We start from the raw sequence: 21,370 nt of genomic DNA, 5'->3' as shown, positions 1-21,370 counted from the left end.
CAATCACAGTGGAAATCCTCAGAGGGTCGTCTGTACCGTTGGCACGGGCAGGTAAAGCAAATGACGTCCTGTACATGAAACAACAGTCAGGAATAAAGAGCCTGAGTGGGTATTAGTGATGTCACTGACGCCCATCAGTGTTCTCAGTTACAGCAGATGGCGTGTCCGCTGTCGGAAAAGATTTGTTCAAATTAGTGCAAATAAATGAGGATTTTGGAAACAAACACACACACGCACACACACACATAGATGAAACAAATAAGTGAAGGAAACAAGATGCCAACTGGTTATCAGAGGAGTTGGCATGGCAACGAGTAAAGTTGCTATGGGAATGGTAGTATTAAAAGAGATGAAAGAGGAATTATCAGCACAGTTGGAAAGTAGGGCCCTTATTGTATAATCCCTAAAAGTCTAGATTTAGAAATGCTGACCTACATGTGTGAATGCTTCAAATAGACTGAAAGAGCATTGAGACAGTGGTTTGTGTTGGGCCTTTATTAAATGAGGTTTATAGGTTTTCTGTTGGGTTTTATATGCTATGTGTTGTTCATACTATTACATAATAGGGACTTCCAGCCAGGCATTGCTGCTCAGCATAAACCTCTTCCAGACCCTTTCACAGGATAACTACGGTGTTGTATTGCTGCCCCCTAGTGGAGCGAAGTAACATTGAACGCTTTCAGTTAAAAACTTTTTTTTACCCACTCTGTTGGAGTATTTATTGTAACAAAATAAAAATCTGAATATATTTGTAATCAATTCTTCTTTTGTCCTTTTTCTATTTCCCTGCCACAGATGACAGAAACTACACAGGTAAGAACTTATTGTTTCCTAATTTTGTGATTTTGAAATCTGTTAACCTCGCTCAGCTCAGCGATGACCTGTTGAAGGTTACAGGGTTAGATTAAGGTCACCGAGTCTCAGTCTTTTTCTGCTGTAACCTTTATAACCTTCCTAATTTTATCAATCATTAACACTAACAAAGGAAGATTAATTTTACTTACTAAAAGTTGGCATTAGCCAAAAATAAACACAACTTATTATCCATTAAAAATCCTATTCATGCAGCCTAGTTTCACTTTGTTCTGCACTCGTTGCTCCTGCCCCATCTGTGGCTCTGGGCAACAGTTGTGAGAGTCACCAGGATCCCGTCCACTCCTTTTTTATGGAATTTTTGCCAAATGGAAAAGCTGACAATAGAAGAACTCTTTGCTCAAAATGCATGTGTAACATTTTAGCTTCTAGTATCTGAAAATGTGCCAGGCAGCTAGGCTACGTTCACACTGCAGGCGAAAGCGCATCAAATCCGATTTTTTTGACCCTATGCGACCCATATCCGATCATGCTATGACAGTGTGAACGGCGCAAATCCGATATTTTCAAATCCGATCTGGGTCACTTTCGTATGTGGTACTGAATCCGATACATATCCGATGTTTTAGAAAGCGACTGCTGTTTGATGGTCATGTCGCATTAAATCCGCCTTTTACGTCACCGACACAAGACTGAAGCCAATTATCAGCGCCGGAGAAGACATCGCGAACGCTTCCTAGCCATCCAGTGTAGATGTCAGTGAAACTGTTGGGAAGACAACGTGAACATTTTATTTGTACTGTATAATCTGCACATTCTGACAGAAATCTGCAGCTATCCTTTGAAGCACCGCTCCTCTCTAAAACAGCAATAAGGATCATTATTAGGTTATTTACATCATTATGTAAATAACAAAATAACTTAAAGCAAAAATTGGGAAACGTAAAGTCCGAAGTCTTTATATTAAGGGCCATCAGTCAAACAATACTGTTTGTTCTTGGTCTAAACAGAGCGCGTTGTGTGTGACATCTTCTTTTGCGCATGCGGGCCGCTTTGAGCGTTCACACTAGAGCGCGTTTGCTGTCGCATTTTATTTGTAGTGTGAACGAGGAGACAAAAAAATCGGATTTGATCAAAAAATCGGAATTGAGCATTAAGACCTGCAGTGTGAACGTAGCCCTAGTCACCTCGTGGTTGTTAAGAGAGTAAATGATAAGGACAGATATCAAATCTATTCAGTAGTGCAACAGACAACCGTCACCTCAAGATGCTTTGTACTGTAAAGACACTGCAGTGTTTGAGAAAAAGCCCCAATGATCAGCCCCACCCCCACCCTTGAGCAGCATTTAGAGACAGTGGTGAAGAAGAACTCCCTTTTAACAGGGAAATATTTTAAGCAGAACCAGCCTCGATGATGGGCCGTCTATCGATTTGTCAGGGGGTCAGGACAGAGAAAAGAGAGAAAAATCCCAAAACAGACAAAACACAAACTGCAAAAGACCGTAAACAAAAGTCACATGACTGCATATTTTGCAGAGAAGCACTGTTCAGTGTCTGAGTCAAGCAGCAGCAACTAAGAAAACTGATCCCGCCCCAACTGTAAGCTTCATCAGAAAAGGAGAGCTGGAAGCCTAAAAGTGCCGAACATGTCTGTCTCCTGAATCCAGACTAACAGCTATGGGCTCTCCGTCCTTTTCTACCTTTGGAAACTCTGTGAAACACAAATAAGCCAGCAGCCTGAAAGTGAAGTCAGATAATAGTGTGAGGTTTTTAAGATACGACGGAGCCTGATCATTCAGGACTGTGTGGAGAGAGTAGAGGACCCGAGTGCAGACAGAGGCAAGTAGACAAAACTGAACTTAACAAAAAGCGAGCCTTTATTTAGGGCTGAAAACTCAAGGAAATACAACAAGGCTAAACTGAGGGAAAACCTGAACGTAAACTGGGAAACTATGACTCTCACTGAGACTTTATACTACGACTAGACAAGATAACAACTATGGCTTGACTGGGAAACTGTGACAAAGGGTAGGGAGGGTAACACAGACAACGAGACAATGAACACAGGAAGACCGATCTCCACAAATGAGGAGATCAGGGGAAGTGGAGACGTATGAGCAAACAGCTGACTAGAATGAACATAATGATGCCACAGTGGAAGTGCAAACTAAGCACATAGAACATGGAAACAAAACTGTCAAAATAAACAGGAAACATGATGAGATGCAGACACGACAGGAACTTGACAACAAGAACCACAGAGACATGAAGCAGGGAGACTTAGAACAGGGGAGAAGACACAAAAGGATCCACAAACAAAGGACAACAGCAACCTGTGCATTGTAGAAATTACTCAGATAAACTAAACTGAAACTAGAAAACCAATGAATAACGAAATACAATAAAACTCAAACACTGGGCCACACGACCCAGTACCGTGACATAGAGCACCCTGACATAACAGGTTATATCCCGATCCAAAATAACAAACCAATCACCATAGCAAACACGACACAGGTCAGCTGTGCAAACCCAGGCCATGAAGCTCCCGACACACAGCCTTTGTACTGATGTTCATGCTCTGCAGTTACTGAGTCAGCAGAGAGCTGGCAACACGCTGTGACCCTGCTGTGTAACCACCGTGGTCTTACACTGCTACGGATCCTGAATGCTTCCATTGTGCTATAATACTACTTACAGCTGATCATGGAACAAGAAGAAGAGAAGAGATGTCATATGGTGATTTGTTCGAATGATCATTTACAACAGCGGTCTCCAACCCCCGGGCCTCGGACCGGTACCGGTCCGTGAGTCGTTTGGTACCGGGCCGCGAGAGTAGAGGCTCAGGTGTGAAATGTTTGGTTTTCAGGGTTTTCAGCGTGATTTTGTTATCGTTTTTATCGTTAACTCGGTTTTCCTGGGTCTTTTCACGTGTGTTATGAATAAATCTTCTTTTTTTCGGTACTAGTTTTGTTTTGTTGTATTTTGTTTTGTATTTTTCCGCGACACCTTAAAGGCCGGTCCGTGAAAATATTGTCGGGCATAAACCGGTCCGTGGCGCAAAAAAGGTTGGAGACCGCTGCTTTACAAGATGCTTACGTTCAGTGATCTGTTTAGAACAACCACATTCTTTCACAAATGTTTGTAAATAGTGACGCAGATGACGTAACATTACAGGGAATCATTCGGTTATTAAAATGAGTATATATACTATTTTATAATTAGCTTTGTAATGAAGCCCATTAAGCATTTGAAAACTCAACATGGCCGTGAAGAAGCTGAACTCTGAAATTACTTTTTTTAACAATACTGTTCATTTCAGTCACATCTCCTGTATAAACCTCTGCACTTTGATCCTATTGATCTCAGACTCCTGCAGCCATATGCTGAAGTGTCCTTGGGCAGGGCACCGAATCCCAAATACCCTCTGATGCATCCATCTGGGTGTGCATGCGTGTGTCTGTGGATGCAGCAGTTTAAAAAGTGCTTTGAGTGCTAAAAAAAATTAAAAACCGACACATCATACAGTCCATTTAGTACACAAACAGATTCATTCTTCCATTCTCATATTTAGCCTACCCCAACATCTAACTATATCTACACACTTTATCACCTTCCTTTGTGTTTGCAGTGCATCCTTCCAGTGTGACATAGTGTCTGCTAGCCTGAACCTAAATATCCTCCATTGTCTTTAAAAATAAAATTCTCAATAGAATAATCTTTTCCTTCTAATCCTTCTGTAAGATGAGCACAAACAGAATAGATGTAAAGTTGTGCAGATGTTTAGCGACATAAAAGTGGACACTGAAACACAGAGCCTCTTTGGAACGTTGGCAAAAATCAGTTTACATCAGATAAAATCAACTTTTTAAATACATGTCAAATCATCACAAATATGCAGTGTTTCAAAGAGTAGACCTCAAATCATAATATATTTCATAAACAGACTTCCATCTTTGATCTCCCGTCAGTCCTCTAAGTTTGACACCAGGCTGCGGTGTGACTTCTTCACCAGAAGAGGGCAGAAGAGATCTTTGAGAAACCCCCCACACTCGGGCGTGTCTCCATGTGGGGCAGCAGTGGCCTGAAGCACCAACAGGCGCTTGTTCTAACTGAAGGTTTAAATCCCCACACCAGCTGGAAGATCTGACTTGAGGGCATGAACAGCTTTGAACAGCTTGTCCAACTCAATATTTTTTTTTTTTTACTGCTGTGATAAACAAGATCATAGTTGAAGCTGTAAACATAAGTTGAGGAAGATAGTTTTCATATCTTATATCAGAAAATGCACACATTGCAGAGCTCACGGGCTCTGCTCCAGTTTCCAACGAGCCAATTACACGAAGAAAGGTTCTGAGTAAATCCTTCATTTATGACTTTGAGGACGGTTTCATTTGCTCATTAGTGAGGAAGTATTTTCTCTCATCTAAACGAACCCCCCTGTGTCTTTGCTTAATTGTAATTCCAAAGTTTTAATGGAAATTATATTCTTATTAGTTTGTTGCTAATCACTTTTTCTATGCCCTCTCTGAAGATTCACTTTTTGAAAATGGACAGGATATTACAGGGATACAATATTAGAGGGATGTTCTGCTCACGCCGGCCCGCTGCTACACACAGCGTTACTTAAACACAGAGTTTAAACTGTGCAAGTTCACAGCAGGTCGTTCTCTGAAAATAAACTAATGTGCTTAGTCAGCCTTCCCTGGTAGAATAAAGGGTCGACGCATCTACAAGAAGAGCCACTTGATCTGACCCCTGGCAAGAATCATGAATACATTAGTAACTGTTGCAGGATGGTTCGTCCTCTTGCACAGTTATGTCACCACATTAGGAACTGGCCACGCTTTCAGACTGGTTGTTCAACCTTTTTTGTCTGGTGTTCTCCCAAACACCTGTCAGATGGACTCCTCCATCAACACCTCCTCTCCATAAACTGTCAGTGGTTCATTTCTGTACAGGTACAATGCTGTGCAAAAGTTTAAAGCCACCCCTCATTTCTTGACATATGACATCCAAAGAGCCAGTCTTTGTTCCTTTTAGGTGCTCGTGAGCAGCATCCAAGCAGAGAAAGGTACCTAACTCGAAGGATAAACCGGTGGTGTGAACATAAAAGAAAATTTTAGCAAAGAACACATTTTAAATTGTATCTTTAGGCACTTTGCTACCTGCAGCCTACGACAAAAACACATCATTTGTTCCCATTTTTGTTGAATCTATGAAAAATACCAATGGTAACACAGTTCGACAGACATAAAATTGTATCTTTGCACCAACAAGGTGATTCCAGAAGAACTATCAGCTGAAGACTTGGCATGTCACAGTATAATGTGTAGTGTGTTGTTAAAAAATTGAGGGAAACTGGACGAGTGGAGGACTAAAGCAGAAGTGGCAGGTCTAAAAAACAAAACATTGACAGTGAATGAACAATATCTGAAAGTCGTGTCTTTAAGAAACAGGAAAAATCCATCAAAGATCTGACACAGGACCTGAGAGATGCATCGGGACCTTCGGGTGATCCACGTGCTGTTCACTGAAGCCTCATCACAAACGCTCTCAGGCGTTCAAGAAGCCTTAAGGATGAGAAACTGGGAGAAAAGACTGAACATCAGTGGCAACTGGTCTGCTGGAGTCTGATGAATCCCAGTTTGAAATTTTTGGTTCAAGTCGTGATCAGTGTGTAAGGAGGACGTCAGGAGAGAGGCGCACCAGCGAGTGTCTATGAGGGAGGTTCTGTCATGGCTCGGGGCTGCATTTCAGCCACGGTGTTGGAGATCTTTTCAAAAGTGATGAAACGATGAAAGCAGCGAAGTGGCCTGAACAGAACAAAAGGCAGAAACATCCAAAGAAGAGCTTTGAGCGTCCTTCAAGAAGCCTGGAGAACTTTTCCTGAAGACTACATAAAGAAATGACAAGAATGCTGCCTCACAGAGCTCAGGCTGTGGAGAAGAAAGAAAGAAAGCTTTTTTTTTAAATGCTTTTTTTTTTGCTTTTTCATTTATGTTAGCACACTTAGATTTAGGATTCAATAAATCACTGCACACAGTTCCTATTCTGCCAGAAATGAAGGGTAGCTCAGTGCTTTTGTACAGCAGTTTTTTAATGCTAATAATGAGACAAGTCGGTGCTTCCTGAGGAAATATGTTGCTTAAGTAGAAAATTCAAAAGAAAAAGATTAAATTTTTTTTAACACATCCACGGATGAATATTGGTGGTGAGCGTTAAAATTTGGAAAGGGTCATTTTAAAAGGACCTTATATAACTAACAGTTTAACAGTTATGATAAGCAAACTAGTTATCTTTAACTACAGGTTTGCTAATTACGTTTCTGGTGGACACTTTTTCATTATGCTACTTTTGCTACATTTGTTTCCATTACTGCTAACTAACGTTTACACTTTTCTTTCTATTTTAACTTTCAATCACTCTTTTTAATAAATACATTTCAACTGTTAACTCTTAGTTTATGTATTAGGCTGTTTTCATCCTAAACAATTTCATGTCTTCGTCCATAACTTTAGCAAACAAGTTATAACTTTAATTTGTACGTTTAGCTAAAGAACACCATTAGTGCTTCTGAAGGAATTAAGAGCTAAAGTAGCCTAAGTAGGTAGTTTTGTCAGTTTGTTGGTCTGTAGCATTCAAGTGTGTGTTAACACAATGCCACAGTCTTCCCAGTGTTACCGCGCCAGATCCGCGGCCCCGAACCGTAGTAAGGAAACCTCTGGCAGTTACTTGACTCGCAGCCGGCAACAGCTTACTATACAGGTCAACTCCGCTAGCAAGAAGATCGAGGGAGGCGTAGGAAACTGCTTTACCGAACCTTTATTTCTCCTCCAAGGCACGAACACCGCGTACAGTGGGCTGAAACAGTTTACTCACAGCGGGCATCGCCGATACAACTTTGGCTGCCGAGGGAGTTATTATATTCCTTTTATTTACTTTCTCTTCGTCTCTTCTGTAGTTAACCGTTACTTTTCTTTTTCTTCTCCGCTCACCCTCACACACCCGACAGGCAGTTCCGCTACACACACCCGCATACATTTCCCATCAGGCTTCACCCTTAAAGGACCATGCCTGTAACACTACCCCCACTCTGGATGATAATTAAACCCTTAACATCATTCCAGCACATGAACCCCCCATTAACAAGGAAACATACAGCATTCGTGCCCCCAGTCCAAAAATGGCGATCCTTAGGATGGAACAATCTTGAAGTAGACAACTGTCCATATTTTAAGCACAAGAAAACATAGGATGTACAGGGTTCACTTTGAGGAGGGTGCAAGTCAATGTCCATATCCCGCCCTTCACATAGACAGTATTCATAAAGAAAGACATTAAGGCACTACAGCTGAACGTTTACCCCTATATCCAGCTTTACCTCATTAGTATAAACAGTTCAAACAATAACTTGCAGCCCGTCGACAGCCATGTTGCCAGGAAACAGCAAGACAAACAAGCCCAACAGTACACGTAAGAATAGCCCCCTGTAACAACTCAATTTACAACAGTCATATCACTTAACATATGTAACATGAACAATTTTTTTTTTTTTTTTTTTTTTTTTTTAACTACTGAGCAGGGCAGCGATCCGCCTACACCCCGACTCAGTTAGGACATACTAGCCTAGTGACTGACCCAGTCACCAAACATGTCCGGCGCCCGCCGCACACGCTGTGGTCTGGAACGGGGTGTGGACCTGAAGGAAGGGTGCTGTTCTGGTCCTTCAGCCCCATCCACGTAAGGCTGAACAGGGCTGGCTGGCAACCCACTACCATCTCCTTGAGCGGGTGGCGGAGAGCCAGCTCTCAGGGAAGCACCAGTATCTGGTTGATCTGCCCCAGCTGGGGTCTCCCACAAGTCGAAGGGGCCGAAATCAATGTCAGAATCGCTTTCGTCGAGCGCTGGAGGAGGCACCTCGGTGGGTGCTGCCTGGTCGGAGTCTTGGAAGACCCAGCTGTTGTCCAGCGGCGTTCTTGAGTGATAAGGCTTGAGTCTGTCGTGATGAACCACTTTAGCCTTTGCTCGGGGCCCCTTTTTAATGCAGTAGACTAAATCATCCAACAGGCCCACTACGAAGTAGGGGCCCTCATAGGAAGGCAGAAACTTGCGAACCTTGTGCCGCACTCTCTTGGTCCCTTTGATCAGATGTCACACTGCAGCGCCGACTGGATACTGAACTTGGCAGATATTCTTATCGTACTGTTTCTTAGCGCGCTCAACAGATTTCCCGAGAGCCTCCCGTGCCAGTTGGTGGGAAAGCTCCAGCCTTTCCCTGAGTTGCACCACATACTGTGGTGTAGTGCAGTTGGGGGTGTCGTCGGCCGGCAGACCCGCGACCAGGTCAATAGGCTCGGTTATCTCTCGGCCCAGAAGCATCATGTTTGGGGTCAATCCTGTGGAACTGTGCTTAGTTGCCCGATAAGCCATGACAGCATAGGGGATCATTATATCCCAGTCCCAGTGGCAGCGCTCCGCGGTGGTGGCTAAGGCCTTCTGCAGGGTAGCATTAAAACGCTCTACCTGGCCATCGGACTGTGGATGAAAGGGCGTGGTGCGCGTCTTTTTGATTCCGAACAGTTCACACATCCCCTGGAACACAGCCGACTCAAAGTTGGTGCCCTGGTCGCTATGCAGAGACTGTGGGGCTCCATATCTACATACCCACTCCGCAACAACCTTTCCTGCCACCGTGGGCGCTTGTGCATCGGGGACTGGATAAGCCTCCACCCACTTGCTGAAGTAGTCTTGTACCACCAATATGAATCGGTTATGCCTTTCTGTTTCGTTCAACGGTCCCATCAGATCGACTGCAATCCTCTCCATGGGGGCGCCAACACGTACCGTGCCCATCGCTGCCTGGGGGGTTTTTGGGGGCCGCGCCCTTTCAGCACAACTGGTGCAAGTGCGGCACCACAGGGTCACATCATCTTTCATGTTGTACCAGTAGTACCTATTCTTCAAGCGTGCCAGGGTCCTTTCTGCCCCAAAGTGGCCACCCACTGGGCCATCGTGCATCTGCTGCATTACGGAGTGACGATAGGCGTGAGGCAGAAGGATTTGGGGGAAAAACACATTACTTTCTGTACAGTGGAATTTCCTCACCAGCACTCCATCTTTTAGGTACAGTCTCTTCCACTGCGCCCAGTAGGCTTTGGTTGCGGGGCTGCATGCCGCTACATCGGCCCAGACGGGCCGACCTTCCCCTTTTTCCTTCCATTCCCAAACTGGGCCTATATCCACATCGTTCTTCTGGCTAGCCAAGAGCTGTTCTGGGGTCCAGCCACTGAACAAGCTAGTGTGATGGGACTCATCCACCCGGTGGATATTTGGGCAGGTGTCGTGGCTACTACTGGAACAACAGTCCACTGCTGCTACGGGTGCACACTCTGGTTCTGCTACCCGGCTTTTCCCATCGGTACCATCAGGCCCCACTACCCCCACTGGGGGCTGCCCTGGGGGGGTCATGCTGGTACCACAGTCCTCTAAGTTACACTGCACACCTTTATGCTCGAACCGGTCGCTGTTGATGGTGGGCTCTGGGAGTGTGCACGGGCATGAAGCGCGGCAGGGTCTCCTGGAAAGTGCATCCGCATTCTGGTGGTTTTTCCCAGGTCGGTGCAGCACCTGGAAGTTATACTCTGCCAGCTTCTCCAACCAGCGGGCCAGCTGGCCCTCGGGCTCCCTCAGCCTGGTCAGCCAGCGGAGGCTGCTATGGTCAGTCCGGACAGTGAACGGTCTACCCAGCAGGTACTGTCTGAAGTGGGAAGTGAACGCCACAACCGCCAGAAGCTCTCGCCTGGTCGTACAATAGTTTTGTTCGGTAGCCGACAGCCGCCTGCTCCCATAGGCCAAGACCCGCTCTTCGCCCCCTTGCACTTGGGAGAGAATCGCTCCAATCCCACAATTGCTGGCATCAGTGTCGAGGAAGAAGTCACCCTGGTCCAGTGGGTAACCCAGGACAGGGGCTGCCGTAAGCCGTCTTTTTAATTCCTGGAATGCTCCCTGGCAGTCGGCAGTCCAGTTAAAACGGGCATACTTCTTAGTGAGTTCGTGGAGGGGTTTAGCCACTGTGGCAAAGTCCTCCACGAACCGGCGGTAGTATGAGGCTAAGCCAACAAACTGACGCACTTCTGTGACGGTCCGCGGTGCAGGCCAGTCCGTCACCTGCTGGACTTTCTGGGGGTCCGTGGAAATACCTCCAGCAGAGATGATATGGCCCAGATAGGCCACCTGCTCCCGAAACAGGCAGCATTTAGATGGCTTCAGTTTTAGGTTGGCTCCACGCAATCTGATGAACACTTGCTCGAGCCACTCCAGCATCTGGGTGCTATCCTGGCCCAGGACAATGATGTCATCTAGGTACACTAGGCATGTCTCCCACTGCAGCCCAGCCAGGACTCTGTCCATAAGCCTTTGGAATGTGGCCGGTGCGTTGCACAGTCCAAACGGCATCACATTCCACTCGAACAATCCCTTACGGGTACAAAATGCAGCTGCTTTTCGGGCTCTGGGGGTCATCTCTACCTGCCAGTACCCTGAAGTCAGGTCTAGTGTACTGAAGTACTTGGCAGTAGAAAGCGTGTCAAGGGTGTCCTGGATGCGTGGCAGGGGATAAGCGTCTTTAAGGGTTCGCTCATTTAGTGGTCTATAGTCCACGCATAGTCTGGGACTCTGGTCCTTCTTCTTCACCATCACAATTGGAGCAGCCCAGCCGCTATTGCTAGGTTGAGCTAGCCCAGCCTCCAAGCTCTGCTGTACTTGCTGGTCGGCCGCTATTTGTTTGTCCCCTGCCATCCTGCGCGGCGGGTGCTTAACTGGTGGCCCTGGCGTGGTCAGGATGTCATGCTGGACAACACCAGTGCGACCAAGGTCATTCGGGCCAGTGGAGAAGACATCACTGTAGGACCTCAGCAGGCCTGCCAGATCGTAGCGGGCAACGTGAGTCAAACCGGGGCTGCTCTCGGCGTAAAGGGCCTGCAAATGGCTTGGTACAGAAGCAGGGGGAGTACCATTAAGTTCGAGGGCTGCCAGGACCCTTGGTGGGCGACCCCCCGACCCCTCCAGGACCTGCACGGGCTGAAGAACCCCTGCCACGGCACCACGCTTTAAGGTGACAGCTGCGGCCCCAGGGTTAAAGACTCTGATTGGGATGCTAGAGGGTTTACTAGGTTGCACAACTGCGTGAGCTACCAGTACTTGGTGCTTCTCCACAAAGCCCTTTGTAGGGCTTAGCATCATGTCTCTATGGGCGGCACAGTGGGAGCTGGAAAACCCGGGGACCACATACTCGCAGCCTGGTTCCAAAACCGTAGTGCGTGCCACCCTAACAACAAGCACCTGGGGTCGAGGGCCCATGCCAGAACATGGTATCTTTTCATTAAACAGGGTTATCTCTTGGCGGCCGTAGTCTAAGCAAGCGCACGATTGTTGCAGGAAAGGGTGCCCCAGAATAACTTCAGTGCCTTCAGCCATGTCGGCCAAAAGAAAGTCTACATTTTCAACACCGCTCCCCACCTGTACAGGCAGGATGACCTCGCCCAGAACGGCCAATCCCTCTGGACCAATGCCTTGTAGAGTCTGAGCAATGGATGCCTGCACCTGAGGTCTTGACTCTGCGGGGATGGTGTTAAAATAGTGGAGGGGCAGCACATTCCGCCGTGCACCAGAATCCAGCAAGGCCCGTATTTCCCGTCCCTGTATTGCTATCTGGACACACATCACATCTTGGCCTCTGTTGTGGAACACTGTGCCTGGGTCAGGGGCTGGGCCTCTAGCAGCTTTTACAGGCTTTTGGGCAGGTGAGCGAGGAGAGGGGCAGTTCCTCTGTAGATGTCCTATGCCGGAGCAGTTATGGCAAACAGCCTCCTTCCTGCTTGACCTGTTAGATGTGCTCCAGCTTTGGCGCCCACGCTGGATAGGTCTTTGGGCCCTCTCCGGTGGTTCATAACTTAGCATATGAACACTCTCCCGTAATGCAGCTGTTCGGGTCCCCTGTGCTGTAGAGACTCGTGGCCCTGGCTGCATAAGCTGTGTGACTGCCCTGGCGGCCCTTTTCGTTGTCTCGAACCTGTGGGCGATTTCATAGGCTCTTGCCAGGGTGCGTGGTTGTTCTTCCAACAATTTCTGGACCATTTCAGCATCTGCCAAAGCATTAGTGAAGATCTCTACAGCAATGCAGTCCTGCTCCAGCTCGGAGCGGTTGGCATACACAATGGAAACCTTCTCGTATATATCATCTCTGAGGGTGTGCAGGGCCTCACCTGGTTTCCGGATTCTCTGCCGTAGCTCAATGCCAATGGCTGCTGCATGCTCTGAACACGGCCCATAGGCAGCCTCCACCTCCTCCACAATCCTCTGGTAACTCCAGCGAGCAGATTTGGGGTTTTTGTGGATTATGGCTCCAGCTGCGCCCCTCAGGCTGAATCTCAGTTGGACAGCCATGGTGTTCTCCGTCCAGCAGTTGGCCTTTGCACAGGTCTCGAACTGATAGAGAAAGTCTTTCCATGACCCTGACCCATCGAAATGGTCTGGTTGTAATGTGGGAATTTTCTCCTTGCCCCTCGTCTGTCCATCAGCACTACAATCTGCAAAACCCCCGTCTTGCACTACACCAGGAAAACAGCCGCGTGGCCCTGGCATGGCTTGTTTTGAACTGTGACCCTGGTCATGCTTGCAAAGCCCACACCCCCCATCTGGTGCTGGTATTGCCATGCGAGTTGTTGGGGAAAAATAGCCCTGAGCTGGCATTTCATAGCTGTACTGCGCAGGTTGGGGTATACCCGGCATAATGTGTAGCTTCGCTGGCTCAGTAAACGGCGTTTTTCTAGGGACACTGCAGGTACAGTTCATGGCGGTGAATGGCTGGCTGCATGGCCGAGATGTAACAATCCGAGGTGGGTGATCATGCGAGCCATGCTGTCCCACTGTGAGCGGTGTAGATGCAGTGTTACCAGGGCCTCCGCAGTCTGAGCACTGCAACTGCTTAAACTCACTGCACACTGCATTCTGCTTCGCTATTGGTGTTAAGAAAGGGTTGGTGTGAGCTGAAGGTGGCGGGGTGAGATGCCATGCAGCCTCAAACTCCGTCGTATAGACTGCTGCTATGCTCGCCGCTGGCGTTAACTCTATGTCCGTGATGAAGGGGTTGCTGCTGTGGATTCTATTGTTTACATAAGTGGCACGGTCCACATTAGCTGTGCCACTCTCTGGGGTTTCTGGCAAAAATGGGTTGCTGCTCTTACTGAAGTACATTCCCATGCCATCCCCTTCAGCATCTCTCGGAGCCGCCATTTTCTCTGTCGTCCGAGGGAAAAGAGAAAAAGAAAGTTCGCTCCCTCTCTCTCGGCGCTTTGCGGAGTTTTATCCCGGAAAAGAGCCCCCAGTGTTACCGCGCCAGATCCGCGGCCCCGAACCGTAGTAAGGAAACCTCTGGCAGTTACTTGACTCGCAGCCGGCAACAGCTTACTATACAGGTCAACTCCGCTAGCAAGAAGATCGAGGGAGGCGTAGGAAACTGCTTTACCAAACCTTTATTTCTCCTCCAAGGCACGAACACCGCGTACAGTGGGCTGAAACAGTTTACTCACAGCGGGCATCGCCGATACAACTTTGGCTGCCGAGGGAGTTATTATATTCCTTTTATTTACTTTCTCTTCGTCTCTTCTGTAGTTAACCGTTACTTTTCTTTTTCTTCTCCGCTCACCCTCACACACCCGACAGGCAGTTCCGCTACACACACCCGCATACATTTCCCATCAGGCTTCACCCTTAAAGGACCATGCCTGTAACACCAGGAATGGAGAGAGCGAGCTGCATGTCCGACTCTACAGGCTTCAGTTAGCATGTTAGAATCTTACAGCTCATAACACTATAATTGGAAAAAAGGCTTCCCATTAAAACCAATGGGAGTGCTCCCTCCACCCAGTTAAAATGCTGTGGTTGGCTGCACATAAAGGACCACCATGATGTGAGAGACTGATACATGTGCATTGATTCTTTTAGTTTACAATTTAAAATTTGACCCTCAGTTAATAATTCCAGACCTTTACACTTTTAGTTTTAACACTTAAAAGAAGCAGCAATACCAACTCACTTAATAATTTTAGCCAGCTAGCTAATATGTTTATTCATGAACGACTGTATTTGTTCATTCAGGCTTTTTGCTAACAATGTTATGCACACTGTTATGAAACATCCTTACTTTTCTCTAATACCTTCAACTTTGGTGAGCTTCTTAACAATTTTCTGCACAAACCTGTTCAGGTCCACTTAATTCTTCAATTAAACTCTAAAATATGTTTTTATTTTTTATATATTCGTTAAGACAATCTGTCTGCGTAATCCCCTGGGGTACTTATACCTCTAATTGGGAATCACTGCCATAGATTCTTTTAGAGTCTGTGACAGAGACCCATAAGGCTGCACGTACACACCCTCTTCATAGTCCCACACAAACAGGATATACAACACTGAACTCTTAGCTTTATGCAGGCAATGATAGGTGGAAGAATAAGTTGCCGGTGAAAAACTTTGCAAATGTCACAGACTTAACAAACACATAATTAACTAAGCAACAGAGAAGACTGTTTCCTCAAATAGAAATTTCCATCCACTGTCTCAACACTGACCTCCTTCTAGCTCTGCTCTGTCTCCACTCCATGTGCCATCACCGCCCACTTACTGCCTCCTCAGCGGGAGAAAGGTTAATACCCTGCTCCTGTCTGAGTCTGCTCAACCTTGTGTGTGTTTCTGTGTGTAGATGCAACAGGACTGCATCTAGTGTCTGTTACTGTTTCTCTGACAACAGTTTAACAACCATATGCGCCCCTAGAAGAAAGGCAGCAAAAACAGGGGCATAATAATCCCCGGAGTCTTTTTTAATATCATCAGATTTTAAAAGAGCTAAGAGGCTACGACATCATGATGGCTGGCTTATTTCTATTTATCTTTTGAAAACCAACAATATGCTTCAGCCCCTGATCATTCCTGACTTTTCAACGCTGTTGTGTTAGCACTTGGCTTCAAGCAAATTTGCTCCGACTGAAGACATAAATCTTTACAAACGGAAAAAGGAAAATTACCCTCTCCCTTCGAGCCTCGCATTTGTCTTTAACCATCAACAAGATTACCTGGTGAAGGGTTGTCATTTTATACAGACAAAAAAAATCAGCCTTCACCTTTTTTTTCTTTTGGATGTGTGTGTCTTTTGATTTTTGCTGATTATTTTATGTAAACTTGTAATTATTGCTGCACAAAAACAAGTAAAAAAGTGTAATTTGTTGGAAACGATGTTCAGTGTATAAAAAGAGTGCTTTTGTAGCAGGATGGTGCAAATGGGCTTCAGTTTATTGTAATTAAAGCAAACAAAGTGGGCTGAAGGATGGTTTATGTGAGCTCCACAAAATTGGTAACACAAGTTCATTGTGGGATTTGGTGCTTTGTGATACCTATGTGAACTTTTTACAGCATGTGATCCATGGGAAGGATGGCATGAGAGCAAAGTAACAGAGAAGTTGGACTGTTATTCTGAGCAAACAGAGGTATTCTCTGAGCCAAATCAGGGGCCAGTGCATGAAACTCTAAAGCCTTCAGCGGATCAATTCATCAAGCCTTGTTCACTGAGAGACAGCAAAGTAGGTTTATCACAGATATAGAATTTACTAAATAAAGAACACAAGAGCTGAATCAGCCAAAGTCAAAAGAAAGCTGTCTAGCTGTGGTCTCAGAGGATGAGGAGCGTCTCGAAACCATTTCCCAGGAGGAGAAACGAGGACAGAAAGTCCAGTTTACAGATGAACCCTGGTAAAGATCAGTGGCAGTAACTTGAGGCTGAATGTAAGGAGAGAACGAATGATGCCAGAAAGAGAAAAGTTTGTAGCTGGACACCTGCAGTGAACTGACTCCACCCTGGCTGAGGAGAAGCAGCTCTCTACTCTGCAGAGATGTGCTCCACCCTCTGGTTTGCATTTTTGTGGGGAAGGATTTGTGCTGCAGCAGGATAATTGGCCCAATCACAGCTCAAAACTTTAGGGAAACAAAGACTGCCGCAGACTTTCCTCCACATTCGTATTACGTCAACCCCGCTGAAAGTTTATGAGTCAAAAATTCCCAACCAGAGAGATAATAAGAGAGAGACACAGACATGACACTCAAAGAATTATGAATAGAAATGAGTGAACTCTGAGGCTGTAAAGATGGTGTTAATCTCACCCTGCCTTCAAAGAGCCAATCAACAGTGGAGCTGTGAAACATATGATCTGATCATGTTGTTGCACTGACGCATTCACACAGAGGTTTCAGGTATGTGTTGGCAGCCACTGCTGTCTGTTCATTATTGTAGTTAAGAGAAGTTCAGTGTGCTGCCTATTATTTTGCTCACTTTAGCCATGATGTAAATGAGCGTGGCATTTGTTCAGGGCCTTGATTGTTGATTGTGATTGCACTCTGGATCCACTCATTAGTGAAGCTGTAATGTCACAACTTTGCACAGTAGAAACAAAAACTTTCTTTTCATGCGCGTCGGAAAACTTTTTAAGACTTTTTATCGGAACAAACATGATGACACATATTTGCAGCCTGATACCTATTGATTCACACAGGAATAAACATAACTGCCCAGAAACCTCGCTCACTTAGTCTGTCATAATATGAGGCGAATATTTACAGCCTCGTGTAAAATCGTCCTTCTTCTTTTTCCGTCTTCTTCCGTTGGAGGTAACACCAAATCAGATAGAAGTTCCCGTTTGACCCTTTTGCAGTCAGCTCTTTTTCTTTTGGTAGAATAAATTTAGTCATGAAGAAAAATGTACCTTCACACCTCATTAATGTTTTCTGAGTTACAGGTCAGTTTTTGATCCCACATAACTGCACAAGTACAGAAGACAGCCACAGGAAATCTTCAGAGATGAAAAACATCCATTTAAATGACACGTTTAAAGAAACAAATTGCAAAAAGAGCAAAAGTAGTTTAATCAAGGTGATATGAGTATGAATGTCGCTGCTCCATTACACAGCCATAAGCTACTTTCATGAGTTTTAAAATTGGATTATTATATATGATGAAATGATCTGGATACAGTTGATGAACTGTCACACATATGCTAGAACATGCTTTGATCAGCCACCTATACTTTTACCCAAAATGCACTTTTTAAACTTTCAATAATCAGAAAACAGATCAACATCTGCAATATTAAACTGGAGCATTTTTGTTATTAAAGCTATAACACATCCCCTATAGCTCTCCCTCGATGTATATTGATTCTCAAAGTTGCTTATTGAAAAATTCACGCTGAACAAAATTCAGGTTGGCTGTAAAATAGATTTGGTTGCTTGGAGCTGAAATGGATTTTTCCACCTTGAAAATGTCATGTGGGCTCAAAAACGCTTGGGAAAAAAATAATGGCAATAATCAAACGGAAAACTTCATCCCACCCGTCTGCACTTTGAGGAAAAATATTTATGGCCTATTTGTATAATTTTGCATGACTTCATTAAATATACTAAAGTTACTGTTTAAAAGAAATCATGTGATGGTGAGGGGTCAGGTGGGAGTCGCTGATTAAATGATTATCAAATCATGCTGGGATAATGTGAGTTATCAGGCTTCAACAAGCTTAGACTGAACATTTAGCTTCTCATATATATTGAAATATTTTCTAGTAAATTCAAAACTAATGCAAAAAAGAAGCATTTTCACTCCCAGCCTGAGATTTGTGGATGTCACTGCAGCTGCTGCGAGTTTAGGGTTGCCCCAAAAAGTTGAGCCGCACATTTAAAAAAAATAATTTACCTCAAGTGTCACGCTCCTCACCTCATGCAAATGTGAGTTTGAGACCTGCGCATGGCAGTAATGGATTTCCAAAGCACATGAGTAGCAATATTTTGGCAGAGGAAACCTTCTGACAGTGAAGCAGAAGATATTCTAGATGTTTTCTTACTGGTATACTTATAAAAAATACACAGAAGTTATGTCCCAGTGGAATCGTTTTATAGTTAAGCAGTGGATTTATTATTCTTAACAGAATCCACTCCGCCCCGATACTCAGGCAAGATAGATTTCTCTAATAAGTGAGATGCTGCAGAGTGGAGAGAGCTGCTGCAGGACAAATTATGTAATGATGACACTGTATCTAAGTTAGTCCTTTTTACTGCCTGATGAACTACATTTTTCTAGCATACTGGCCAACATTCATGCTTCCATAAATCACGCTCTTTCAAATAATCCTGGCCGGCACTTCCACCACAAAAGGAAAAAGTTGCGCGTTGAAAAAACCGTACCGTATATCTGAAACAGATCTTGGGAATCCTATTTTCCCCGATATCGATTTTTCAGCACATCAATTTGGATTTCTGCCAGCGTAACACGTGCTCCGCAGGTGGAGGCGAATGTAATCTGTCTATTGTTAAAAAGGAAACAGTATTTTTCCACTAACACGTCTACCAGGAGGAAAACAGGCCATTATTCTGAAGGATACCCATTGTGCAAACTGCAGACACACACATTTACAGTACAAGGCGCCTCATTAAAGCAGCTCAGCAACATGTTACAGCACTCATTTCTCCAATGCAGCTTTTTCAGGCTGTGCCTCAGCTAATGTCTTCTCCCAATGTGGCATTTGCCACCATGGGGGTTGTTAACAGTGCACCGTCCGATGCTGTCGCATCTTGCCTGTGTTGGCTGCAGGCTTATGGAGGGAAACAGCATATAAAGTTCACAGCTGAATAATTGATGGTGTGTTGGATGGGTCACGGGTGGCAGCGAGGAAGAGGAGGTGGAAGTGGAAGGCAAATGCCAGTAGATGATCACTGCACTCATGTCAGCCTGTGAGGGCTTGTTAGCAGCTGGATCTGAATAGCTCTCTGCTACACGGAGATATCCAGATAATGAGATTTGGGTAATGAACCAGGGTTATATAATAGTCATATTCCATCGCCCAACTACAGAGAGATTTTAATTTGGCCCGGAGAAATAATGGTCTTCTTCTCAATCATTGCAATGAGTCATTTTCAAAAGCTAACGCTAACATTACATTGCAATTAGAGCACTTACACAAGAAAGGCAAAAACAAGACCATAAAATGGAATAAGAGTGAAGTCAGTAATCCAATAATGCTTGAAATCGGCTAAAAGTGTCGCCACCGCCGCCACGATTTTCTGAGATTTCAGTTTAGATAATAAGCTGTTAAGTTTTAGCTCTATCATTCCTCAAATGATTCAAAGACATCGAATGATCTCCCAAAACATCAAACATTCATCTGAAAGAGAGACACAAGTAAAAGCCAGCTGAGGCCCGATTCTACGTGTGTGTTTATCATCCAAAAGGTGCGAGTGTGCGTGTCTCTGTGTGTCAGAGATACCGACAGACTGTGCTGAATGTGAACAGAGGGTTCAAACAGCAGGTGTGCCGAGCGTCCAGCCTCCCTCTCATCAACACCAGCTACATCGCCGTCACCACGCTTCTCAGATCGAGATGAAGGCAAATAAGATCAGGCGTGGTTGATGCTGCTCGCCACGTTTAGCGCTGATTTCTTAAAGCGGCTTCGGTAGCATTTTTAGACTTGATTGTGGAAGAGAAGGCAGAGCTGGCAGAGGTGGTTACAGATCAGAGTTACACGTTACTTGTGTGCTCGTCTGGCAAGCGTGGAGTGATTGATTTGCAGGTCAAACAGCATCGAGGCATAGGTTTTCTTAGGGTGAAATTATAACATTTTTCAGCTTATTCAACAGCTTTCGAAAGACTGTAATTCAGAGGAAAGGCCTGAAGAATGTCCTGCTTATACCTCGCATAATGATTTTTTCAGTCTCTCTCTATATAATCTACTGCTTATTTTTTCTCTTAATCTTCTGGTCTGTAAAATGTCAGAAGAGGTGAGCAGCTTTCCTGAAGCCATGACATGTCTGGTTTTGTCAGACAATCAGCCTGAACCCACAAAAATATGCTTATTAAAGATAACAAAAAGAAGCAAGCCTTCACCTGAAACGGGCGTTTTACCTGTTTTGGTATTTTATATAGAAGTGCAGCTACAAAAATGAAAGAATATGATCTTCATGAAGAGGTTTGTTGCATTAAACTGAATTATCCCAGATCTGTGATTTAAAAATCCGATATTCTGATATATCAGTCCATTTTTTTCTTTCTAATACACAAATCACAAAGAATTTCCAACATTTGTTACGTGTAGTTTTGCATTTACTTGCGTAGCGGCTGCCGGACGCTGCTCAGATCGGTTGTTGCCTTTGTGGCATTCCACACACGCGGCTGCCACAAGGATGCTGCAGAGTTCCCTCTGGGCTAACAATGCAATGTCAATACTCAAAAGGTGTTTCTCTCATCTCTTCTTTCCTTTTCAGTTTTTGTTTATCGGCTGTTATAAATACAGATACTCATAGATTGGCGCATAGCTAATATTGGCCAATAATATCAGCCTGCTGATAAATTGTTTGGGCTCTACTTTTCTGTAATGGAGATTAACTTGCAGTCCTCCAAAATGCCAACAGCATACAACTCAGTGTCGCTTAAATTACATTTTACTGTTAAAAAAAAATAACA

General features: G+C 44.9%; 1 protein-coding gene across 1 annotated transcript in view; it reads left to right on the top strand.

The window, feature by feature from the left end:
- gabbr1a (gamma-aminobutyric acid (GABA) B receptor, 1a) overlaps positions 1 to 21,370 on the top strand; it is a 141,621-nt gene that overhangs the window by 26,840 nt on the left and 93,411 nt on the right. Inside the window, exon 5 of the mRNA XM_085366700.1 lies at positions 796 to 813. Within this exon, the coding sequence (XP_085222826.1) occupies positions 796 to 813 (18 nt within the window). The remainder of the gene's footprint in view (positions 1 to 795; positions 814 to 21,370) is intronic.

Source organism: Diplotaxodon limnothrissa, linkage group LG11 (genome assembly GCF_057381915.1).
Source record: "Diplotaxodon limnothrissa isolate DT_005_m linkage group LG11, D_limnothrissa_male_GT1.1, whole genome shotgun sequence".
Taxonomy (NCBI): domain Eukaryota; kingdom Metazoa; phylum Chordata; class Actinopteri; order Cichliformes; family Cichlidae; genus Diplotaxodon; species Diplotaxodon limnothrissa.
The sequence above is the reverse complement of the archived record's forward strand: the minus strand, read 5'-3'. Positions and strand labels throughout refer to the sequence as shown.